This window comes from Engystomops pustulosus, chromosome 4, assembly GCF_040894005.1.
Source record: "Engystomops pustulosus chromosome 4, aEngPut4.maternal, whole genome shotgun sequence".
NCBI lineage: Eukaryota > Metazoa > Chordata > Amphibia > Anura > Leptodactylidae > Engystomops > Engystomops pustulosus.
Genome location: NC_092414.1, coordinates 8,808,252 through 8,834,303, shown reverse-complemented (window position 1 = coordinate 8,834,303; position 26,052 = coordinate 8,808,252). Strand labels below are relative to the sequence as shown.

Below are 26,052 nucleotides of genomic sequence, written 5' to 3'. Positions count from 1 at the left end.
GTACACCCTGTGATACGGTATGTAGTGATGTGTATGGGGGTATACGGCGCCCCCTATGTGTGTACACCCTGTGATACGGTATATAGTGATGTGTATGGGGGTATACGGCGCCCCCTATGTGTGTACACCCTGTGATACGGTATATAGTGATGTGTATGGGGGTATACGGCCCCCCTATGTGTGTACACCCTGTGATACGGTATATAGTGATGTGTATGGGGGTATACGGCGCCCGTTATGTGTGTACACCCTGTGATACGGTATATAGTGATGTGTATGGGGGTATACGGCGCCCCCTATGTGTGTACTCCCTGTGATACAGTATATAGTGATGTGTATGGGGGTATACGGCGCCCCCTATGTGTGTATACCCTGTGATACAGTATATAGTGATGTGTATGGGGTATACGGCGCCCCCTATGTGTGTGCACCCTGTTCGGGGGGGGGGGTTTTGTCTCTATAGCGCCCCCTGTATTGCTACATCCATTCTGCCTGTGTTATAGTATATAGGGATGTACGTCCCTAGGGGGGGGGGGGCTTCCTGTTTATATCCAGTCTCTATAGCGCCTCCTGTATTGGTTGTAAATTCAGTGATGCAGGTTTTTGAGGCTAAATCCAGGTGACTTTATATGGATCTAATCCTTCCCACAACTGAGGATCCGTTACAGTGTCCCAGTGCAGGGTAAATAATTGCATAGGCAGGATACAATTGTAACCACGTATAGAGAGGCTCTGTTACGATTGTATCCTGCCTGGGCAACACTGTAACAGAACCCCAGCTGTAAAAATCTCTCTATACTGTATATAATGTGTTCAAATTGTATCCAGTCTGGGCAATCATTTTCTCTGCACTGGAACACTGGAACAGAGTTTCAGCTGTAAAAATATTTTTATTTATGCTTTTTACAATTGAATCCAGTTTGGACAATTTTTTTCTCTGTGCTGGAACACTGTGACGCCGTCTCTGCTCTGAAATTCTCTCCCTAGATACTTTGTTACAATTGTATGCAGTCTGGGCATAGTATCTAAGGAGAGATTTTTTTCAGAGCTGAGGATCTGTTACAGTGTCACGGTGCCATGAAAATGATTGCCCAGGCTGGACACAATGGTAGCAATCATTTTCCCTGCGCTGGAACACTGTAACAAAGTACAAATCCGCACCTGATTTTAGCCTCAAAAATGACATCAAAACCTGAAGAAAAACCTGCAGGTGTCTACACACTGCGCTGCTACATTGCAACGAAAAATACTTTTTGTTGTCCTGTTTCACCCCAACGACAGAAATCCAACCAACCAAGATTTTATACTGATACATTGTAACGGAGTAGCAGAGATGTGATTGTCTAGACTGGATGCGATTGTGACAAACCCTCAGAGGAGCGCTGACTATTTGCGAGGTGTGAGTCATGTGACCTGTGGCGGTAATTAGACGATGGTTAATATCTCCGTCATCAATCAGGATTTCAGGATGAACCGGTTGCTGAGGCTGCGATCACGTTGCGACGATATCCTCACGTGCGGAGTGTTGGCTGTCATTACACTGACCCGGGCCATGGGGACGCCACTCAGCTCTCCAAATACCCTGAACGGCAGAGGAGCGTAAAAACCCCAACCGTAATATCCATGGATAAAGTAAAACTTCTCACAGCTGAGGGTTCGTTACAGTCTCTAATCCCATCAGCAGCACAAATCTGATTCTCTGAAATCTTCACTTCTGATACATTTTAAGAAATGTGATTTGTTCTGCAGGTGGGTTTACCTAATACCTAGACTAGATGCTACTGTAACAAACCCTCAGCTGTGAGCAGCGTTCACTATGTGCAGATCTTTGTAACAGAGGTAAACGCATCAGCAACGCAAATCTAGTTCCTGTTTTATAGTTTGTTACAATGTATTCGGGAAAGGCTTGAAACCTTGAGGAAGGTTTCAACTGATACATTGTAACAAACTGAGGGTTCTTTTCACAGATCCATTCTGATTTGTGCACGTTAAGTTTTGTATTTCTGCTCCGGTTGTTACAATGTATCGGTGCGGGTCAATTATATTTGATGCAAATGTCACAAACCCTCAGCTGTTTAAAGTAAAAGTTCCATTTGTATCTATACATTAGTGTTCACACTCAGTGGCAGCAAGCGGAGGTCTTGACTGTAATGAGAAACTGAATCATGAAGTGTAAGAATGTATCACTGACACATTGGCACGACTGGTAAGATCAGTCCACAACACACAACCTGTTAAAGGGGATGTTGATGAGAGGGGGAGCATCCCTTTAACACCAGCTATTGTCCTCTGTTATCAGCCCCTGATTATCGGTCTCCCTTTGCCCTTCCTTTCTTGATTGTGCCACTGTAGGCTTGGTGCCCTGTGCCAGGCTATGAAAGGGTTAATAATTCTTTGCTTGCAGCTTGTGGTGTGTGCCAGCCCTAGAAGTAGCCGCACCCAGGGGACGGGCACAGAGCTCCCCTGTCCTTAGGTTCCCCCGGATGTGTTGGCAGGATACCAATGCCAGGCAGTGCCATGCTTATACCGCCCCCCGCTGGCTGCTTCTCAGCATGTGTCAGTCTTCACTGCTGTACTAGAGTTCTATTCACAAACCAGAATCAAAGCCACAGCCCTGGCAGGGGAGGCAGAGGATCTGTTACCAATGTGTAGAGTCATTCGCTACTTCACAAAGCTAGAAACAGATTATTTTAGTTAGAGTGTTTTAGGAGCGCAGTGTGGCATATCATTAGACTTGCGTAATTGGCAGAGCGTTCTATAGCTATACAGAGTATTTTAGGAGCTTGCTGTACAAGGTCTTATCCTTAGCTACGTAATTGAAAGTGGGTCTTACAGCAATATAGAGTATTTTAGGAGCACAGTGTGGAAGGTCGTTGCCTTAGGGTGATGCCAGATGTTAGCGTTTTTATTCTGTTTTGTAACGGAATCAAAGCACCCTTGGGCGGCCCGCGGCCGATCTCATATGCGTTTTTTATGCAAACACATGCGATCGGCAATCAGCACCCAGTGTTTTGTATTGTGTTAATGCGAGACACCGGGCGCTGATTGGCTGATCACATGCATTTGCATAGAAACCACGAGCGATCGGCCGCGGGCCGCCCCAGGATGCTTTGATTCCGTTACACTGCAATCACCCGTAGGGTTACATAATGGGAAGAGGGTCCTACAGCAATACAGAGTGTTTTTGGAGCGTAGTGTGGAAGGCCATATCTTTAGACTTGCGTAATTGGAAGAGGGTTTTACAGGAATACCAAGTATTTTAGGAGCTTGTTGTACAAGGTCTTATCCTTAGCTACGTAATTGGAAGTGGGTTCTACAGCAATATAGAGTGTTTTAGGAGCACTGTGTGGAAAGTCGTTGCCTTAGGGTTACATAATGGGAAGAGGGTCCTACGTTAATATAGAATGTTTTAGGAGCACAGTGTGGAAGCTCATAGCTTTAGAGCTACATAGTAGCATCAGGGTCTCAAGGCAGCACAGAGTGTTTAGGAGCGCAGTGTGTACCCAGTTAGAGGTCCTAGACAAAGAGTAACATAGTAGGAGCAGGATCCTAAAGCAATACAGAGTGTAGTGTGGAATCTCATAGACTTAGAGTCTCTTGTGGTGGGAATAGCAAAATCCCCACGCAGCACAGAGTATTTTAGGAGCGCAGTGGGGTTATATATCCCTCATATTCTGCGTGGTTCAGGGCAGATTCTCTGTGGATGAGGCTCTGCGATTGGTGACTAACCAGTTAAGTCGTGTCCGGCGGCCTGAATACTAGCAGAGGTGCTGCCTTTCCATTCCTCGCTCCCTGCTGTGTCAGTCTTCACTGTCCCTCTTGCATTATATTTACACCATAGAAGATCAGGATGAATTGTATTAATCTGATCTCAGGATCAGAACCAGAACCACATCTGCCCATGGGTTGGGTTTGGTATCACAACTCTGTTCCATTGTTATTTAATACAGAGCTGCAATACCGAATCCTACCTGAGGACAGGTGTGGCGCTGTTCTCTATTTTAATTTTCTGAATCTTGTCCAGGAGACTTGTGACTCCTCTTCTCTCTTCTCAGAGATTCTGCTTCCTTGTTTCAGCAAATAATATGATGAATCCTTTGTGTAAGCGCCAGACAAGGAAGCGCGACAACCGCTTCACGAGGCGGCCTAATACTTCCTCGCGTCGCCGGGGAAGTAGGTCAGGGCGCGGCCATCACAAGGCGACATTGTGTGCGTATCGATCGCCCTCCTAGGGATAACCAGGGACCATTGTCCTGCACATTGCTCCAAAACCTCTGCGCACTCTAAAGACTAAGTACATGATAAGGTTCTTCCTGCAGGTGCCACTAGGGGGAGCTCAGGAGATGACTGCAGACTGTGTTTACATTGAACTCTATGGTAACACAGTCTACAGGAAGCTCTCGGGCTCCACCTGGTGGTGAGTGTATGGAGAAAGAATTTGTCTTCTCTGCAGGATGTTTTGGTACAATGTATCAGGAAAACTGAGCTCTGTCCATGATGAAGGTTCTGGACATTGTTGTGTCTCCGGGGCGACTGTTTGTTTTGTCTCGTTGCTCGGTAGCGCACCATATGGCAGATTTACTATTTATAGAACTTTTTGATTTGATGGGAAAAAAATCTATTCAATACTTTTTTTTGATGTGGTTTTTTTTTTTTTTAAATGAAAATTTTTATTATTTTTAACATTTCTGTTACAAGAGATAATGAAAGATAATAATATTTAAAAAATCCTAACGATGAAAACAATAAAAACAAAATTATAATAAATTATACAAAAATCAATAATAATAATAATAATGAGTTTAAAAGTTTTTCACATTTTATCTAAATATTTAACAAATTCTTTATTTTTTATTAGTTTTTTGCTTATTTAAAAAATTTTTTTTTGGTAATTAGCAGTTTAAGTTTTTCGATTTCTGTATAAAATGACTTGTTTTTAAACTTACAAAAATGTAAGTTACAATTTTTTTACATTTTTATTTTGGTAAAAAAAAATAATTTGCTTTATAGAATTGGGAACCAGTTTGACTTTTTTCCTTTGGGAACCATTTTTTCTTTTCCTTTCCGAGTACAAAAGTTTTTAAAATTTTTTCCAATACTCTCTGGGTCCCTCCTGATCTCTATGGTTTCTACTTCCTGTTCGCAGCCCCACCCACAGGAAGTGGCAGATGCATATTGTGGCTATTGATTGGCTGAAGGTTTTTTTTCAGATATTTTTGAGAGGGACCCCGGGGGCCCAATAATCACAAGAATGGGATTGATCATCGATAGTCGAGTTGATTCAATCTTCTTCTGTGAGTTACTGGATCATCCCTTTAAATTGGACCCTCAGGCTCTTGGGGCTGTGAGTCCTCTCTGGATTATTCGGGAGCCTGAATAATCACATTCTGAGACACTTATAGATGATAATCACCGGCTCCTCGTAATAATTCCTCAGTAATTGCCGCCCTCGTGGTGGCTGAACGTGACGGCCGGATACACGATACATAACGGTGATGTCACCGGCCAATCACAGGTCTGGTTTACAGCCAAAGCCACGGGGGAAGGGCGCGTCATCCTGATGAAGGGGAATACACACGCCAGGTCATGGCGCAGGGGGGGGATGCACGCGGCCAGGTCACGGCTCAGGGGGGGATGCACGCGGCCAGGTCACGACTCTGGGGGGGGGATGCACGCGGCCAGGTCACGGCTCAGGGGGGCTGCACATGACCACATGCCGGGCCTGGGCTGGTGGTCCCTATAGCGGGTGTCGGTGCTGGGGGTCCGCGTAGCTGGGGTAAGTCCTGGGCTTGGGGTCCGCGTAGCAAGTGTCGGTCCTGGGCTGGGGGTCCGTGTAGCGGGTGTCTGTCCTGGGCTGGGGGTCCGTGTAGCGGGTGTCGGTCCTGGGCTGGGGGTCCGTGTAGCGGGTGTGGGTCCTGGGCTGGGGGTCCGTGTAGCGGGTGTCGGTCCTGGGCTGGGGGTCCGTGTAGCGGGTGTCTGACCTGGGCTGGGGGTCCTTGTAGCGGGTGTCTGTCCTGGGCTCGGGGTCCGCGTAGCGGGTGTCTGTCCTGGGCTGGGGGTCCGCATAGCGGGTGTCTGTCCTGGGCTGGGGGTCCGCGTAGCGGGTGTCTGTCCTGGGCTGGAGGTCCGCGTAGCGAGTGTCTGTCCTGGGCTGGGGGTCCGCATAGCGAGTGTCTGTCCTGGGCTGGGGGTCCGCATAGCGGGTGTCTGTCCTGGGCTGGGGGTCCGCATAGCGGGTGTCTGTCCTGGAGGTCCGCGTAGCGGGTGTCTATCCTGGGCTGGGGGTCCGCGTAGCGGGTGTCTGTCCTGGGCTGGGGGGTCCGCGTAGCGGGTGTCTGTCCTGGGCTGGGGGTCCGCGTAGCGGGTGTCTGTCCTGGGCTGGGGGTCCGCATAGCGGGTGTCTGTCCTGGGCTGGGGGTCCGCATAGCGGGTGTCTGTCCTGGGCTGGGGGTCCGCATAGCGGGTGTCTGTCCTGGGCTGGGGGTCCGCATAGCGGGTGTCTGTCCTGGGCTGGGGGTCCGCATAGCGGGTGTCTGTCCTGGGCTGGGGGTCCGCATAGCGGGTGTCTGTCCTGGGCTGGGGGTCCGCATAGCGGGTGTCTGTCCTGGGCTGGGGGTCAGCGTAGCGGGTGTCGGTACTGGGCTGGCGGTCAGCGTAGCGGGTGTCTGTCCTGGGCTGGGGGTCAGCGTAGCGGGGGTCGGTCCTGGGCTGGGGGTCTGCATAGCGAGTGCCTGTCCTGGGCTGGGGGTCCGCATAGCGGGTGCCTGTCCTGGGCTGGGGGTCCGCATAGCGGGTGTCTGTCCTGGGCTGGGGGTCCGCATAGCGGCTGTCTGTCCTGGAGGTCCGCGTAGCGGGTGTCTATCCTGGGCTGGGGGTCCGCGTAGCGGGTGTCTGTCCTGGGCTGGGGGTCCGCATAGCGGGTGTCTGTCCTGGGCTGGGGGTCCGCATAGCGGGTGTCTGTCCTGGGCTGGGGGTCCGCATAGCGGGTGTCTGTCCTGGGCTGGGGGTCCGCATAGCGGGTGTCTGTCCTGGGCTGGGGGTCAGCGTAGCGGGTGTCGGTACTGGGCTGGCGGTCAGCGTAGCGGGGGTCGGTCCTGGGCTGGGGGTCTGCATAGCGAGTGTCTGTCCTGGGCTGGGGGTCCGCATAGCGGGTGCCTGTACTGGGCTGGGGGTCCGCATAGCGGGTGTCTGTCCTGGGCTGGGGGTCCGCATAGCGGGTGTCTGTCCTGGGCTGGGGGTCCGCATAGCGGGTGTCTGTCCTGGGCTGGGGGTCCACGTAGCGGGTGTCTGTCCTGGGCTGGGGGTCAGCGTAGCGGGTGTCGGTACTGGGCTGGCGGTCAGCGTAGCGGGGGTCGGTCCTGGGCTGGGGGTCCGCATAGCGAGTGTCTGTCCTGGGCTGGGGGTCCGCATAGCGGGTGTCTGTCCTGGCCTGGGGGTCCGCATAGTGGGTGTCTGTCCTGGAGGTCCGCGTAGCGGGTGTCTATCCTGGGCTGGGGGTCCGCGTAGCGGGTGTCTGTACTGGGCTGGCGGTCCGCGTAGCGGGTGTCTGTCCTGGGCTGGCGGTCCGCGTAGCGGGTGTCTGTCCTGGGCTGGGGGTCCGCGTAGCGGGTGTCTGTCCTGGGCTGGGGGTCTGCGTAGCGGGTGTCTGTCCTGGGCTGGGGGTCCGCATAGCGGGTGTCTGTCCTGGGCTGGGGGTCCGCATAGCGGGTGTCTGTCCTGGGCTGGGGGTCCGCATAGCGGGTGTCTGTCCTGGGCTGGGGGTCCGCATAGCGGGTGTCTGTCCTGGGCTGGGGGTCCGCATAGCGGGTGTCTGTCCTGGGCTGGGGGTCCGCATAGCGGGTGTCTGTCCTGGGCTGGGGGTCCGCATAGCGGGTGTCTGTCCTGGGCTGGGGGTCCGCATAGCGGGTGTCTGTCCTGGGCTGGGGGTCCGCATAGCGGGTGTCTGTCCTGGGCTGGGGGTCCGCATAGCGGGTGTCTTTCCTGGGCTGGGGGTCCGCATAGCGGGTGTCTGTCCTGGGCTGGGGGTCCGCATAGCGGGTGTCTGTCCTGGGCTGGCGGTCAGCGTAGCGGGGGTCGGTCCTGGGCTGGGGGTCTGCATAGCGAGTGTCTGTCCTGGGCTGGGGGTCCGCATAGCGGGTGCCTGTACTGGGCTGGGGGTCCGCATAGCGGGTGTCTGTCCTGGGCTGGGGGTCCGCATAGCGGGTGTCTGTCCTGGGCTGGGGGTCCGCATAGCGGGTGTCTGTCCTGGGCTGGGGGTCCACGTAGCGGGTGTCTGTCCTGGGCTGGGGGTCAGCGTAGCGGGTGTCGGTACTGGGCTGGCGGTCAGCGTAGCGGGGGTCGGTCCTGGGCTGGGGGTCCGCATAGCGAGTGTCTGTCCTGGGCTGGGGGTCCGCATAGCGGGTGTCTGTCCTGGCCTGGGGGTCCGCATAGCGGGTGTCTGTCCTGGAGGTCCGCGTAGCGGGTGTCTATCCTGGGCTGGGGGTCCGCGTAGCGGGTGTCTGTACTGGGCTGGCGGTCCGCGTAGCGGGTGTCTGTCCTGGGCTGGCGGTCCGCGTAGCGGGTGTCTGTCCTGGGCTGGGGGTCCGCGTAGCGGGTGTCTGTCCTGGGCTGGGGGTCAGCGTAGCGGGGGTCGGTCCTGGGCTGGGGGTCTGCATAGCGAGTGTCTGTCCTGGGCTGGGGGTCCGCATAGCGGGTGCCTGTACTGGGCTGGGGGTCCGCATAGCGGGTGTCTGTCCTGGGCTGGGGGTCCGCATAGCGGGTGTCTGTCCTGGGCTGGGGGTCCGCATAGCGGGTGTCTGTCCTGGGCTGGGGGTCCACGTAGCGGGTGTCTGTCCTGGGCTGGGGGTCAGCGTAGCGGGTGTCGGTACTGGGCTGGCGGTCAGCGTAGCGGGGGTCGGTCCTGGGCTGGGGGTCCGCATAGCGAGTGTCTGTCCTGGGCTGGGGGTCCGCATAGCGGGTGTCTGTCCTGGCCTGGGGGTCCGCATAGCGGGTGTCTGTCCTGGAGGTCCGCGTAGCGGGTGTCTATCCTGGGCTGGGGGTCCGCGTAGCGGGTGTCTGTACTGGGCTGGCGGTCCGCGTAGCGGGTGTCTGTCCTGGGCTGGCGGTCCGCGTAGCGGGTGTCTGTCCTGGGCTGGGGGTCCGCGTAGCGGGTGTCTGTCCTGGGCTGGGGGTCTGCGTAGCGGGTGTCTGTCCTGGGCTGGGGGTCCGCATAGCGGGTGTCTGTCCTGGGCTGGGGGTCCGCATAGCGGGTGTCTGTCCTGGGCTGGGGGTCCGCATAGCGGGTGTCTGTCCTGGGCTGGGGGTCCGCATAGCGGGTGTCTGTCCTGGGCTGGGGGTCCGCATAGCGGGTGTCTGTCCTGGGCTGGGGGTCCGCATAGCGGGTGTCTGTCCTGGGCTGGGGGTCCGCATAGCGGGTGTCTGTCCTGGGCTGGGGGTCCGCATAGCGGGTGTCTGTCCTGGGCTGGGGGTCCGCATAGCGGGTGTCTGTCCTGGGCTGGGGGTCCGCATAGCGGGTGTCTTTCCTGGGCTGGGGGTCCGCATAGCGGGTGTCTGTCCTGGGCTGGGGGTCCGCATAGCGGGTGTCTGTCCTGGGCTGGGGGTCCGCATAGCGGGTGTCTGTCCTGGGCTGGGGGTCCGCATAGCGGGAGTCTGTCCTGGGCTGGGGGTCCGCATAGCGGGTGTCTGTCCTGGGCTGGGGGTCCGCATAGCGGCTGTCTGTCCTGGGGGGTCCGCGTAGCGGGTGTCTGTACTGGGCTGGCGGTCCGCGTAGCGGGTGTCTGTCCTGGGCTGGGGCCTGTATCTCTGGTCCTGTAGTCTCTGCTCCGGGTCCCCGTGCGGCCGGGTCGTCTGTCCGGGTATTCCTAGTATTTAGGTCACGGGGTCGGGCCTCGGGTGGGGGTCAGTGTAGCAGGGGTCGGTCTTGTTCTTGGGGCTGTGTAGTGGACGCTGGTCCTGGGCTGGGGGTCCGTGTAGTGGGTGTTGGGCCTGGGCTGGGGCCTGTATCTCTGGTCCTGTAGTCTCTGCTCCGGGTCCCCGTGCGGCCGGGTCGTCAGTCCGGGTATTCCTAGTATTTGGGTCACCGGGTCGGGCCTCGGTTGGGGGTCCATGTAATGGGGGTCGGTATCTCTGGTCATGTAGTCTCTGCTCCGGGTCCCCGTGTGGTATTTGGGTCACGGGGTCGGGCCGGATCTGCTGCGGTTTAATCTCTTATCCACTGAAGGATTCTTGTATTAGAAGAATTTCCCTTCCTCTCGGGGTGGTACTTTCTGGCCGGTGCCGCGTCGCCCCGGTCGATGCCCTGTATCCGGGGGGTTGTGGATTTTCCCGAATTCCTGCTGTATAATTAGCGGAGGATTAAGGGATTGTGAAATGATAGTGTTATTATTAACAGAGCAGCCGGGTCACATGGCCGCCCGCGTGTGCTCCGCTCCGGGCTCTGCTGCACAGCCGGGTCTTAAAGGGGAAGTGTTCAGGACAGCTCCTTTTAGGCAGCCTTATCTGTATTGCCCAAATAATACTGCCACACACCGACTGATTAGCGCCACTACTAATAATACCGCCATACAGGGTGTACATAATGCTGCTGCGCAATAAATAGCGCCGCCACACTGCGTATACATCCCAACACCATACATGGTCTAGATAGAATATACCGCCATGTAGGGCTGAAATAATACCGCCGCACAGTGACTACACTACATCTCCATTATATCACTATACAGTGCCCAAATAACAGGGTCTACGTAATAGCGCCATACACTGCTTCTCCATTATACCAGAGCCCGTATAATGCCGCCACACAGAGGCTGACTAAATAATACCGTAGGTAAGTGACAGTGCCTAAATAATGGCGCCACACTCATTTATAAATAATACCGCCATTGAATAGCCCAGATCTCGGGTGCAATTGCTATGAGCGTCCATCACTTGCGGAGCACAGACTATCCCTTTAAGTCGTGTTTCTTGGAGTGCTGGTCCTATTATTAGAGCGGAGCTTTATGTAATGGGCAGAGCGGGCGCCTCTTATCCGCAGGCTTTACCGTATTATGTTCTGCGCTGCCGCCAGGTCAGACCGTATTTCTAAGAACGGCTTAATCTCCTCTAATGACAATGTCGGGTCATGAAGAAGTGGAGAGATCTTCGTGTGAGCGGCGCCGCACCTGGACGTGGCGAGGAGGAGGAGGTGCCCACCGCGGGATTACAGCCACGTGATCAGGGAGATCCTGGCCATATACACCCCAGCCAGTGTTATGTATTGTCCCTGGAGAGATGTGTAATCAGACCTCACACTGCTGTGCTCTGTGCTCTCTGCAGACAGTGTTATGTAATGTCCCTGCAGAGATGTGTAATCAGACCTCACACTGCTGTGCTCTGTGCTCTCTGCAGCCAGTGTTATGTATTGTCCCTGGAGAGATGTGTAATCAGACCTCACACTGCTGTGCTCTGTGCTCTGTGCAGCCAGTGTTATGTATTGTCCCTGGAGAGATGTGTAATCAGACCTCACACTGCTGTGCTCTGTGCTCTCTGCGGACGGTGTTATGTATAGTCCCTGGAGAGATGTGTAATCAGACCTCACACTGCTGTGCTCTGTGCTCTCTGCAGCCAGTGTTATGTATAGTCCCTGGAGAGATGTGTAATCAGACCTCACACTGCTGTGCTCAGTGCTCTCTGCAGCCAGTGTTATGTATTGTCCCTGGAGAGATGTGTAATCATACCTCACACTGCTGTGCTCTGTGCTCTCTGCAGCCAGTGTTATGTATTGTCCCTGGAGAGATGTGTAATCAGACCTCACACTGCTGTGCTCTGTGCTCTGTGCAGCCAGTGTTATGTATTGTCCCTGGAGAGATGTGTAATCAGACCTCACACTGCTGTGCTCTGTGCTCTCTGCAGCCAGTGTTATGTACTGTCCCTGGAGAGATGTGTAATCACACCTCACACTGCTGTGCTCTGTGCTCTCTGCAGCCAGTGTTATGTATTGTCCCTGGAGAGATGTGTAATCAGACCTCACACTGCTGTGCTCTGTGCTCTGTGCAGCCAGTGTTATGTATTGTCCCTGGAGAGATGTGTAATCAGACCTCACACTGCTGTGCTCTGTGCTCTCTGCAGCCAGTGTTATGTACTGTCCATGGAGAGAGCACAGAGCACAGCAGTGTGAGGTCTGATTACACATCTTTCCAGGGACAGTACCTAACACTGGCTGCAGAGAGCACTGAGCACAGCAGTGTGAGGTCTGATTACACATCTCTCCAGGGACAATACATAACACTGGCTGCAGAGAGCACTGAGCACAGCAGTGTGAGGTCTGATTACACATCTCTCCAGGGACAGTACATAACACTGGCTGCAGAGAGCACAGAGCACAGCAGTGTGAGGTCTGATTACACATCTCTCCAGGGACAGTACATAACACTGGCTGCAGAGAGCACAGAGCACAGCAGTGTGAGGTCTGATTACACATCTCTCCAGGGACAATACATAACACTGGCTGCAGAGAGCACAGAGTACAGCAGTGTGAGGACACGCCCCCGGTACAATCCTGGAATCTAAATCTGTCTATCATAGTCCCGCTGCTACTAACTAGCCTGCATTAGTGTATAACTTGGAATTTTTATCATTTTTGCCTATATTGCTGGACTTTGGGAAATGCAGGGGGCAGGTCGTTCCGATATCTACTGTTATACAATATATAATAGCCCAATAATGTAAATATCTTGTATATAGTGCCACATCTCCCCATTAGAGGCTGCTGTAAAGAACACATCGGGTCTCTTGATATCAGGTGATCACTAGAGGTCAAAGGTCAGGATCGTGTCATTCAGCCGATCACTACACGACTTCTATTATTATGGGATTGAGCGATATTATTGGATGTTTAGGTTCATGCCCCTGTGTTCTTCTCCTGTAGATACCCTGATCATGGAACCAAGTCAGTGCCTGGTCGTCTCCAGCATCCTGGGCCCCAGACCCGGCTCCGCCAATTCCAGCTCCTTCTCTTCCCTCATGGGGGAATATTCTCGGAAACGGAAGCTAAGTGACTCTGATAAGCAGTAAGTCCCGATCCTCTCTCTCCCCCGATCCCTTCTCTCTTCCCCTCCTCTCCCCGGTTCCTCTCCGCCTCTCGATTCCCCCCTCCTCTCCGCCTCTCGATTCCCCCCTCCTCTCCGCCTCTCGATTTCCCCCTCCTCTCCGCCTCTCGATTCCCCCCTCCTCTCCGCCTCTCGATTTCCCCCCTCCTCTCCGCCTCTCGATTTCCCCCCTCCTCTCCGCCTCTCGATTTCCCCCCTCCTCTCCGCCTCTCGATTTCCCCCCTCCTCTCCGCCTCTCGATTTCCCCCCTCCTCTCCGCCTCTCGATTTCCCCCCTCCTCTCCGCCTCTCGATTTCCCCCCTCCTCTCCGCCTCTCGATTTCCCCCCTCCTCTCCGCCTCTCGATTTCCCCCCTCCTCTCCGCCTCTCGATTTCCCCCCTCCTCTCCGCCTCTCGATTTCCCCCCTCCTCTCCGCCTCTCGATTTCCCCCCTCCTCTCCGCCTCTCGATTTCCCCCCTCCTCTCTGCCTCTCGATTTCCCCCCTCCTCTCTGCCTCTCGATTTCCCCCCTCCTCTCCGCCTCTCGATTTCCCCCCTCCTCTCCGCCTCTCGATTTCCCCCCTCCTCTCCGCCTCTCGATTTCCCCCTCCTCTCCGCCTCTCGATTCCCCCCCCCTCTCCGCCTCTCGATTCCCCCCCCCTCTCCGCCTCTCGATTCCCCCACCCCTCTCCGCCTCTCGATTCCCCCCTCCTCTCCGCCTCTCGATTCCCCCCTCCTCTCCGCCTCTCGATTCCCCCCTCCTCTCCGCCTCTCGATCCCTGATCCCCGTTATAATGCCCCCTAGTGGCCTTTAGCTGCTGGAGACAGAATAGTGGAGCAGGGAGCTGATGCCTCTCTGCTTCGCCATTGCTTTTAACTGGTCAGCACCCAAATTTTGGGACTGATCTTGTAAATCCTGGATGGTCAGAGGTGCCTGTAAGAGCACTGGCTGCAGCAGGAGCCTCCCCCACCTGCTGACAGGTCCTCTCCAGCCAAGACTGAGCCCACTGCCCACCACAAGGGTTCCTGGTCCTCTGATGACCCATCTCGGCCCATATGTTGCACGGAGGAGCAGTGTTCGCGTTTCGGGCAGACCTCGCAGCCCCGGATCCCCCTGCAGGCCGCGGCCTCTTTAAGAGCACATTCCCGAGGAGAACAATCATCCACAATGAGCTGTAAAATATTCCCGCCCGGAGCCAAGTCATTCCTGCAAAACAATTCACCCGGACGGGGAAAACATTCGCTGCCAATTCAATCCAGATGTGGCGCAGGTCTGCACGGAACAGGGATCCGAAATTCTGTACATCTGAGCCGACCGTAGTAACACAGACTCTACGTCGGGGAGCTGCGTACTCGCACCTGAAGAGGCGGAGGAGTAGCTTTACTGCTCTGCTCTATATACCGCACTCTATTGCTTCAGTGTGTAATAAAGAGAAGTAAAGTCATTTTTTTATTAAAAAAAATCTCCTAATATTATGTATGAGGTCCCTCCGTGTCTCCAAGGTAACAGACTACGAACCGTCACTGTGTAGTCAGATCCCGCTGACGTGTTTTACTGCACTTTCCCTCCGCCATCGTCTGCAAAGGAGTCTGGGAGAAATGATCTACATATGAAGGCGGGATCAGACTACACAGGGTTTGTTTGTAGTCTGTAACCATGGAGAGACTATAGTAATAATAATAATAGGATATTTTGACTGCAGTCAAAAACTTTAATTTTTGGGAGATGTGTGGTCAGGGGGGAAAGAGGAGATGGTTTCATATTCCCCAGGTGTATGGATATGGATGAGACGCGTATTTGGGGCCCGGTGCGTGTGGTGGGGGCGCAGGGGGCTCTTCCGCTAATTAACCCTTGCTTGTCTTTTATGTCTCCCAGAACGACTGATGGAACAGACGGCAGCGATGTCCAAAGCAAGTAAGACCCGGCAGCGCTGCGTGCACGCCTCCTGCAGGCCGCCACCTCTCATTCCTTCTCTTTCTCTTCTTCATTTCTATCTTTCAGTTTCCTGCTTCATTTTTCTTCCTTCCTTCCTCTTCTTTTGTACGTTTTAGTTTCCGTTCTTTAGTAAAAACAGAAACAAAAGCAATTTCCTTCTTTCCTTTTTTCCATTCTTCATTACTTTTCTCTTCCTTCCTTTTCTGTTAGCTGCTCATTCCCTGATCCTTCCTCCTATCACTTGTACGGTTTTATTTTCCTTCCTTTCCTCGTTAGTTTCTTAATTGTTTTCCTTTTCTTCATTCTTAACTTAACCTCCACCTTCCTTCCTATTTTGGTTTCTTTTGTCAGTCCGATAACTTTTGCACTTCTTCTCTTTCTTACATGTTTTAATTTCCTTCTTTTTGTCCTTCCTTCCTTCCGTCTTTTTGTCCTTTTTTCCTTCCTTCCTTTCTTCTCTTTGTCCTTTTTTTCTCCCTTCCTTTCTTCCTTCTTTTTGTCCCTTTTTTCTTCCTTCCTTCTTTTTGTCCCTTTTTTTCTTCCTTCCTTCTTTTTGTCCCTTTTTTTTTCCTTCCTTTCTTCCTTCTCTTTTTGTCCCTTCCTTTCTTCCTTCTCTTTTTGTCCCTTCCTTTCTTCCTTCTCTTTTTGTCCCTTTTTTCCTTCTTTCTTCCTTCCTTTCTTGCTTCTCTTTTTGTCCCTTTTTTTTTCTTCCTTCCTTTCTTCCTTCTTTTCGTCCCTTTTTTTTTCTTCCTTCCTTTCTTCCTTCTTTTTGTCCCTTTTTTTTTTCTTCCTTCCTTTCTTCCTTCTTTTTGTCCCTTTTTTTTTTCTTCCTTCCTTTCTTCCTTCTTTTTGTCCCTTTTTTTCTTCCTTCCTTTCTTCCTTCCTTTCTTCCTTCTTTTTATCCCTTTTTTTTTTCTTCCTTTCTTCCTTCCTTTCATCCTTCTTTTTGTCCCTTTTTTGTTCCTTTCTTCCTTCCTTTCATCCTTCTTTTTGTCCCTTTTTTGTTCCTTTCTTCCTTCCTTTCATCCTTCTTTTTGTCCCTTTTTTTCTTCCTTCCTTTCTTCCTTCTTTTTCATCCTTCTTTTTGTCCCTTTTTTTCTTCCTTCCTTTCTTCCTTCTTTTTCATCCTTCCTTTCATCCTTCCTTTCATCCTTCCTTTCATCCTTCCTTTCATCCTTCCTTTCATCCTTCCTTTCATCCTTCCTTTCATCCTTCCTTTCATCCTTCCTTTCATCCTTCCTTTCATGTTTCTTTTCATCCTTCCTTTCATGTTTCTTTTCGTCCCTTTTTTTTCTTCCTTCCTTCTTTTGCCCTTGATTCTATTTCCTTTCCCGTTATTTTCTTTAGTCTCCCTGTCTTTTGCGCTATTTTTCACTCCTCCTTCTCTTTGTCCCCCGCAGACAGGCTCACAGTGAGACGGAGAAGAGGCGCCGGGATAAGATGAACACTTTGATTGAGGAACTTTCGGCTATGATTCCTCAGTGCGAGCCTTTACCCCGGAAGCTGGACAAACTGACAGTCCTGAAGATGGCCGTCCAGCACCTCAAGTCCCTGAAGGGTGAGTCCTGCAGGTCATGTAGGAGCCTTGGAGGGTGCGGATAGTTGGGGGGGACGAGTACTTACCCCGGAGCCCGGCGCGTGTCATCGGTCCTCGTGGCTTGTGCCGTTTCAGGTTCCAGCAGCTCGTTTTCGGAGGAGAGCTACAAGCCATCGTTCCTGCGCCAGGATGAGCTGAAGAGGTTAATCCTGAAGGTTTGTAGCTCGTTATTTCAGAATGTGTTTACTTTGTGACCCCAGAAGTTCTATCACGGTGACCCCCGGTTCTGTGGACCTCCGGTGCCGTGTTCTGCTTCCTGCTGGTTGGGTCCTTGAGGACTTGAAGTCTCTTTGGCTCTGAGTATTGTCCATGACCTTCTGGGGGTCAGGTGACCTCTGCCATGTGGTCCATTGAGTAGCGTGGCCCGTTACCATGTGGTGGCGCCGTTGGGTTAGCAGTGGGCCCCTGGGTGCTTGTCTTTGTCTCACTTGCGCCCCCTTTGTCGTCCAGGCTGCTGACGGCTTTCTCTTCGTGGTCGGCTGTGACAGAGGGAAGATCCTGTTTGTGTCCGAATCCGTCTCCAAGATCCTGAAATACAACCAGGTGCGTCTCCTCGCCGTGACCCGCTTTCCTCTGACAATTCAGGTCCATCAGTAACCCAGATATCCACATGGCCTACTTACATTGTCTCCCCTGCCGCCGTGTGTGGGAAACCCTGTAGGGCTTTGTTCTATGTGTATCCAATCAATACAAAAAATAACAGCAAGTGGAGAAAGATTAACTACTCCCCCCTGCAGTAACAGCGTGGCCACACCAAACTTTCCCAGAATCCTGAAAGGAAATTTAATGATATATCCAACTTTTGAAAGTGGGAAGTAATGTCATGTATGTACACAGTGACTGCACCAGCAGCAGAATAGTGAGTGCAGCTCTGGAGTATAATACAGGATGTAACTCAGGATCAGTACAGGATAAGTAATGTCATGTATGTACACAGTGACTGCACCAGCAGCAGAATAGTGAGTGCAGCTCTGGTGTATAATACAGGATGTAACTCAGGATCAGTACAGGATAAGTAATGTCATGTATGTACACAGTGACTGCACCAGCAGCAGAATAGTGAGTGCAGCTCTGGTGTATAATACAGGATGTAACTCAGGATCAGTACAGGATAAGTAATGTCATGTATGTACACAGTGACTGCACCAGCAGCAGAATAGTGAGTGCAGCTCTGGAGTATAATACAGGATGTAACTCAGGATCAGTACAGGATAAGTAATGCCATGTATGTACACAGTGACTGCAGCAGAATAGTGAGTGCAGCTCTGGAGTATAATACAGGATGTAACTCAGGATCAGTACAGGATAAGTCATGTATGTACACAGCAGAATAGTGAGTGCAGCTCTGGGGTATAATACAGGATGTAACTCAGGATCAGTACAGGATAAGTAATGTCATGTATGTACAGTGACTGCACCAGCAGCAGAATAGTGAGTGCAGCTCTGGGGTATAATACAGGATGTAACTCAGGATCAGTACAGGATAAGTAATGTCATGTATGTACACAGTGACTGCACCAGCAGCAGAATAGTGAGTGCAGCTCTGGAGTATAATACAGGATGTAACTCAGGATCAGTACAGGATAAGTAATGTCATGTATGTACACAGTGACTGCACCAGCAGCAGAATAGTGAGTGCAGCTCTGGGGTATAATACAGGATGTAACTCAGGATCAGTACAGGATAAGTAATGTCATGTATGTACACAGTGACTGCACCAGCAGCAGAATAGTGAGTGCAGCTCTGGTGTATAATACAGGATGTAACTCAGGATCAGTACAGGATAAGTAATGTCATGTATGTACACAGTGACGGCACCAGCAGCAGAATAGTGAGTGCAGCTCTGGGGTATAATACAGGATGTAACTCAGGATCAGTACAGGATAAGTAATGTCATGTATGTACACAGTGACTGCACCAGCAGCAGAATGGTGAGTGCAGCTCTGGGGTATAATACAGGATGTAACTCAGGATCAGTACAGGATAAGTAATGTCATGTATGTACACAGTGACTGCACCAGCAGCAGAATAGTGAGTGCAGCTCTGGGGTATAATACAGGATGTAACTCAGGATCAGTACAGGATAAGTAATGTCATGTATGTACACAGTGACTGCACCAGCAGCAGAATAGTGAGTGCAGCTCTGGAGTATAATACAGGATGTAACTCAGGATCAGTACAGGATAAGTAATGTCATGTATATACACAGTGACTGCACCAGCAGCAGAATAGTGAGTGCAGCTCTGGTGTATAATACAGGATGTAACTCAGGATCAGTACAGGATAAGTAATGTCATGTATGTACACAGTGACTGCACCAGCAGCAGAATAGTGAGTGCAGCTCTGGTGTATAATACAGGATGTAACTCAGGATCAGTACAGGATAAGTAATGTCATGTATGTACACAGTGACTGCACCAGCAGCAGAATAGTGAGTGCAGCTCTGGAGTATAATACAGGATGTAACTCAGGATCAGTACAGGATAAGTAATGCCATGTATGTACACAGTGACTGCAGCAGAATAGTGAGTGCAGCTCTGGAGTATAATACAGGATGTAACTCAGGATCAGTACAGGATAAGTCATGTATGTACACAGCAGAATAGTGAGTGCAGCTCTGGGGTATAATACAGGATGTAACTCAGGATCAGTACAGGATAAGTAATGTCATGTATGTAAAGTGACTGCACCAGCAGCAGAATAGTGAGTGCAGCTCTGGGGTATAATACAGGCTGTAACTCAGGATCAGTACAGGATAAGTAATGTCATGTATGTACACAGTGACTGCACCAGCAGCAGAATAGTGAGTGCAGCTCTGTGGGTGCAGTGAATGCTGGGAGATGTAGTACAGGTCATGTGATGTGCGGTAGGTGGTTGATCCTCCGGTCTCCTCCTCCTCAGGCTGATCTTATAGGACAGAGTCTATTTGATTATCTACATCCCAAAGACGTTGCCAAAGTGAAGGAGCAGCTTTCTTCCCCTGAAAACACCCCGAGGGAAAAGCTCATCGATGCCAAAAGTAAGCCGGATCCTCAGTGACTCGTCCGGGGATTTTCCACCTTTCTTTCTTCTTTTCTTCTGGTTCCTTCCTTTCCTTAGTATAAATGTAATTTTCGGGTTTCTGTCTGGTCCTGGATAAGCTATTGCCTCTCCTCGGTGTTATCACCTCCTGCTGGGAGGACTCGGCCTCCATCTTGCTCCTCCCTCTTGCTGTGTGATATCAGATGTTTCGCTGACGTCTTGTTCTCCTGTTTGAAGCCGGATTACAGGTGCACACTCACCTCCCGGGGGGCTGCTCCCGCCTGCACTGGGGCTCCAGGCGCTCGTTCTTCTGCCGCATGAAGGTGGGGAGACCCTCGAGGAAGGAGGACAACAACTTCTTACCTGCCCCAAAGAAAAAAGGTGATTGTCTACCCCCTCTACCATCCCTTACACTACCGCTATCTACCACTAGAGGGCGGCCTGTACCGTCCCTTACACTACCGCTATCTACCACTAGAGGGCGTCCTGTACCGTCCCTTACACTACCGCTATCTACCACTAGAGGGCGTCCTGTACCATCCCTTACACTACCGCTATCTACCACTAGAGGGCGTCCTCTACCTACCCTTACACTACCGCTATCTACCACTAGAGGGCGTCCTGTACCGTCCCTTACACTACCGCTATCTACCACTAGAGGGCGTCCTGTGCCATCCCTTACACTACCGCTATCTACCACTAGAGGGCGTCCTGTACCATCCCTTACACTACCGCTATCTACCACTAGAGGGTGTCCTCTACCTTACCTTTACACTACCGCTATCTACCACTAGAGGGCGTCCTGCACCATCCCTTACACTACCGCTATCTACCACTAGAGGGCGTCCTGTACCACCCCTTACACTACCGCTATCTACCACTAGAGGGCGTCCTGTACCATCCCTTACACTACCGCTATCTACCACTAGAGGGCGTCCTGTGCCATCCCTTACACTACCGCTATCTACCACTAGAGGGCGTCCTGTACCATCCCTTACACTACCGCTATCTACCACTAGAGGGCGTCCTCTACCTACCCTTACACTACCGCTATCTACCACTAGAGGGCGTCCTGTACCATCCCTTACACTACCGCTATCTACCACTAGAGGGCGTCCTGTACCATCCCTTACACTACCGCTATCTACCACTAGAGGGCGTCCTCTACCATCCCTTACACTACCGCTATCTACCACTAGAGAGCGTCCTGTACCATCCCTTACACTACCGCTATCTACCACTAGAGGGCGTCCTGTACCATCCCTTACACTACCGCTATCTACCACTAGAGGGCGTCCTGTACTGTCCCTTACACTACCGCTATCTACCACTAGAGGGCGTCCTGTACCATCCCTTACACTACCGCTATCTACCACTAGAGGGCGTCCTGTACCATCCCTTACACTACCGCTATCTACCACTAGAGGGCGTCCTGTACCATCCCTTACACTACCGCTATCTACCACTAGAGGGCGTCCTGTACCATCCCTTACACTACCGCTATCTACCACTAGAGGGCGTCCTCTACCATCCCTTACACTACCGCTATCTACCACTAGAGGGCGTCCTGCACCATCCCTTACACTACCGCTATCTACCACTAGAGGGCGTCCTGTACCATCCCTTACACTACCGCTATCTACCACTAGAGGGCGTCCTGTACCGTCCCTTACACTACCGCTATCTACCACTAGAGGGCGTCCTGTACCATCCCTTACACTACCGCTATCTACCACTAGAGGGCGTCCTGTGCCGTCCCTTACACTACCGCTATCTACCACTAGAGGGCCATCTTGTAGGTTGTAGGGCAGTGATGGCGAACCTTTTAGCGGCCGAGTGCCCAAACTGCAACCCAAAACCCTCCTTATTTATTGCGAGGTGCCATCCAAAAGTTAAAGCAGTAACTTGTTTCTCCCTGTTCAACAACTTTCAATCATATTTGCCTCCTGAGGACACAACACACTAGAAAGATGGAAAATTTGCATCATTTTAGCTTCTTTCCAGTTTCCCTCTGCACACAGAGAATCGTTGGGTCCGCAGGAGGTCCTCCAAAGATAATTCGGCCCAGTCTACTCATTCTCCCTCTTCCTACAGTCCCAAGTAGCAAAGCAAGTATCAAGATATTACTGAAAGCAGCATCATTTAAGATGCTTGGAACTGCAGGAAGATTCTTTGAGTCCTGTCTGGTGCTGGGGCAATGGCCGGGGTGCCCACATAAAGGGCTTAGAGTGCCGCCTCTGGCACCCGTGCCATAGGTTCGCCACCACTGTTGTAGTGTAATGAATGTATATAGCCGGTATGTGGCGCCATCTGGTGGTAGGAGGAGGTAGTGTAATGTATGTAAATAGCCGGTATGTGGCGCCATCTGGTGGTAGGAGGTGGTAGTGTAATGTCTGTAAATAGCCGGTATGTGGCGCCATCTAGTGGTAGGAGGTGGTAGTGTAATGTATGTAAATAGCCGGTATGTGGCGCCATCTGGTGGTAGGAGGTGGTAGTGTAATGTATGTAAATAGCCGGTATGTGGCGCCATCTGGTGGTAGGAGGTGGTAGTGTAATGTCTGTAAATAGCCGGTATGTGGCGCCATCTAGTGGTAGGAGGTGGTAGTGTAATGTATGTAAATAGCCGGTATGTGGCGCCATCTGGTGGTAGGAGGTGGTAGTGTAATGTATGTAAATAGCCGGTATGTGGCGCCATCTGGTGGTAGGAGGAGGTAGTGTAATGTATGTAAATAGCCGGTATGTGGCGCCATCTGGTGGTAGGAGGTGGTAGTGTAATGTATGTAAATAGCCGGTATGTGGCGCCATCTGGTGGTAGGAGGAGGTAGTGTAATGTATGTAAATAGCCGGTATGTGGCGCCATCTGGTGGTAGGAGGTGGTAGTGTAATGTCTGTATATAGCTGGTATGTGGCGCCATCTGGTGGTAGGAGGTTGTAGTGTAATGTATGTAAATAGCTGGTATGTGGCGCCATCTGGTGGTAGGAGGTGGTAGTGTAATGAATGTATATAGCTGGTATGTGGCGCCATCTAGTGGTAGGAGGTGGTAGTGTAATGAATATAAATAGCCGGTATGTGGCGCCATCTGGTGGTAGGAGGAGGTAGTGTAATGTATGTAAATAGCCGGTATGTGGCGCCATCTGGTGGTAGGAGGAGGTAGTGTAATGAATGTATATAGCCGGTATGTGGCGCCATCTGGTGGTTGGAGGTGGTAGTGTAATGTCTGTAAATAGCCGGTATGTGGCGCCATCTGGTGGTAGGAGGTTGTAGTGTAATGTCTGTAAATAGCTGGTATGTGGCGCCATCTGGTGGTAGGAGGTGGTAGTGTAATGTGTGTATATAGCCGGTGTGCGGCGCCATCTAGTGGTAGGAGGTGGTAGTGTAATGACTAAATACATTTGGGACACCGTGTGATGATATTCTTCACCCTCCCCCCCCTCCTGCCAGCAGTGGTGAGGTCTTTACTCTATGTGTCCACTAGGGGCCTCACTGTCTGTATCCTCCCCGCAGAGCACCGGCGGTTCTGCACCATCCACTGCACCGGGTACCTGAGGACCTGCCTGTCCAGCGAGATCGGGATGAAGGAGGACTGCGAGGCGGACATGGAGTCCTACAGCCTCAGCTGCCTGGTGGCCATTGGTCGGCTGCAGCCGTACGTTGTCCCGCAGAGCGTCGCCGACATCAGAGTCAAACCCTCAGAGTTTGTCACCCGTTACACCATGGATGGGAAATTTGTTTATGTAGATCAGCGGTAAGAAGCTCCTCCCACTCATCCCAAAAGGTTATAGGGAAAAATCTCAATATATATGTTATTCAGATCAGATTTATAATTTAAAAATGAAATCACTAATCTGCTTCCTATGGTAGTGCGCCCCCTGGGGGTGTAACCTCACTTCTCCCATTACATTGTGAAAACAATACATTTCACTGCTGCTAATTTTAAATATCAAAAAATCTTTTTCATATAAAAAAAAATATTTCTGAGAAATGTCCCAGGATTAAAATTAAAAAAGTTTCTTCTTGCAGAGCTACAGCCATCTTGGGTTATCTTCCTCAGGAGCTTCTGGGAACCTCCTGCTATGAATATTTCCATCCGGACGACCACGACCACCTGACAGAGCAGCACAAAGCAGGTGAAGTGTGGGCCTGGGCTTCTCTGCTGCCGATCCTTCCCCTGCCCCTGCGCCAGGCTCCCCCTGCCCCTGCGCCGGGCTCCTCCTGCCCCTGCGCCGGGCTCCTCCTCCTCCCCTGCCCCTGCGCCGGGCTCCTCCTCCTCCCCTGCCCCTGCGCCGGGCTCCTCCTCCTCCCCTGCCCCTGCGCCGGGCTCCTCCTCCTCCCCTGCCCCTGCGCCGGGCTCCTCCTCCTCCCCTGCCCCTGCGCCGGGCTCCTCCTCCTCCCCTGCCCCTGCGCCGGGCTCCTCCTCCTCCCCTGCCCCTGCGCCGGGCTCCTCCTCCTCCCCTGCCCCTGCGCCGGGCTCCTCCACTTCCCCTGCCCCTGCGCCGGGCTCCTCCTCCTCCCCTGCGCCGGGCTCCTCCTCCTCCCCTGCGCCGGGCTCCTCCTCCTCCCCTGCCCCGGGCTCCTCCTCCTCCCCTGCCCCTGGCTCCTCCCCTGGCTCCTCCTCCTCCTTACTCCTCCCCTGCCCCTGGCTCCTCCCCTGGCTCCTCCTTACTCCTCCCCTGCGCCGGGCTCCTCCCCCTTGCTCTGCCCCCGGGCTCCTCCCCCTGGCTCTGCCCCCGGGCTCCTCCCCCTGGCTCTGCCCCCGGGCTCCTCCCCCTGGCTCTGCCCCCGGGCTCCTCCCCCTGGCTCTGCCCCCGGGCTCCTCCCCCTGGCTCTGCCCCCGGGCTCCTCCCCCTGGCTCTGCCCCCGGGCTCCTCCCCCTGGCTCTGCCCCCGGGCTCCTCCCCCTGGCTCTGCCCCTGCCCCCGGGCTCTTTCCCCTGGCTCTGCCTCTGCCCCCGGGCTCCTCCCCGTGGCTCTGCCTCTGCCCCCGGGCTCCTCCCCGTGGCTCTGCCTCTGCCCCCGGGCTCCTCCCCGTGGCTCTGCCTCTGCCCCCGGGCTCCTCCCCGTGGCTCTGCCTCTGCCCCCGGGCTCCTCCCCCTGGCTCTGCCTCTGCCCCCGGGCTCCTCCCCCTGGCTCTGCCCCCCGGGCTCCTCCCCCTGGCTCTGCCTCTGCCTCCTCCCCCGGGCTCCTCCCCCGGGCTCCTCCCCCGGGCTCTGCTCCTCCCCCTGGCTCCTCCCCCTGACTCCTCCCCCTGGCTCTGCCCCTGCCCCCGGGCTCCTCCCCCTGGCTCTGCCCCTGCCCCCGGGCTCCTCCCCCTGGCTCTGCCCCTGCCCCCGGGCTCCTCCCCCTGGCTCTGCCCCTGCCCCCGGGCTCCTCCCCCTGGCTCTGCCCCTGCCCCCGGGCTCCTCCCCCTGGCTCTGCCCCTGCCCCCGGGCTCCTCCCCCTGGCTCTGCCCCTGCCCCCGGGCTCCTCCCCCTGGCTCTGCCCCTGCCCCCGGGCTCCTCCCCCTGGCTCTGCCCCCGGGCTCCTCCCCCTGGCTCTGCCCCCGGGCTCCTCCCCCTGGCTCTGCCCCCGGGCTCCTCCCCCTGGCTCTGCCCCCGGGCTCCTCCCCCTGGCTCTGCCCCCGGGCTCCTCCCCCTGGCTCTGCCCCCGGGCTCCTCCCCCTGGCTCTGCCCCCGGGCTCCTCCCCCTGGCTCTGCCCCCGGGCTCCTCCCCCTGGCTCTGCCCCTGCCTCTGCCCCCTGGCTCCTCCCCTGCCTCTGCCCCCTGGCTCCTCCCCTGGCTCCTCCCCCTGGGCTCCTCCTCCTCTGCCCCTGCCCCGGGCTCCTCCTCCTCCTCCTCTGCCCCTGCCCCGGGCTCCTCTGCCCCTGCCCCGGGCTCCTCCTCCTCTGCCCCTGCCTCCTCCTCCTCTGCCCCGGGCTCTTCCTCCTCCTCCTCTGCCTCTGCCCCGGGCTCTTCCTCCTCCTCCTCTGCCTCTGCCCCGGGCTCTTCCTCCTCCTCCTCTGCCTCTGCCCCGGGCTCCTCCTCCTCTGCCTCTGCCCCGGGCTCCTCCTCCTCCTCCTCTGCCTCTGCCCCGGACTCCTCCTCCTCCTCCTCTGCCCCGGGCTCTTCCTCCTCCTCCTCTGCCTCTGCCCCGGGCTCTTCCTCCTCCTCCTCTGCCTCTGCCCCGGGCTCCTCCTCCTCCTCCTCTGCCTCTGCCCCGGGCTCCTCCTCCTCCTCCTCTGCCTCTGCCCCGGACTCCTCCTCCTCCTCCTCTGCCTCTGCCCCGGACTCCTCCTCCTCCTCTGCCTCTGCCCCGGGCTCCTCCTCCTCCTCTGCCTCTGCCCCGGGCTCCTCCTCCTCCTCTGCCTCTGCCCCGGGCTCCTCCTCCTCCTCTGCCTCTGCCCCGGGCTCCTCCTCCTCCTCTGCCTCTGCCCCGGGCTCCTCCCCTCTTCCCCCAATCC

General features: G+C 54.0%; 1 protein-coding gene across 2 annotated transcripts in view; it reads left to right on the top strand.

Annotated features, from left to right (window-relative positions):
* The window catches only part of BMAL2 (basic helix-loop-helix ARNT like 2), a 34,192-nt gene that overhangs the window by 3,392 nt on the left and 4,748 nt on the right, over nt 1-26,052 (top strand). Inside the window, exons 2-10 of one of the 2 annotated variants that reach the window (XM_072145039.1) lie at nt 12,905-13,046; nt 14,940-14,978; nt 16,400-16,557; nt 16,672-16,751; nt 17,047-17,139; nt 19,498-19,615; nt 19,855-19,998; nt 23,123-23,363; nt 23,639-23,745. In XM_072145039.1, the coding sequence (XP_072001140.1) occupies nt 12,905-13,046; nt 14,940-14,978; nt 16,400-16,557; nt 16,672-16,751; nt 17,047-17,139; nt 19,498-19,615; nt 19,855-19,998; nt 23,123-23,363; nt 23,639-23,745 (1,122 nt within the window). The remainder of the gene's footprint in view (nt 1-12,904; nt 13,047-14,939; nt 14,979-16,399; nt 16,558-16,671; nt 16,752-17,046; nt 17,140-19,497; nt 19,616-19,854; nt 19,999-23,122; nt 23,364-23,638; nt 23,746-26,052) is intronic. The other variant, XM_072145040.1, reaches the window with a different exon arrangement.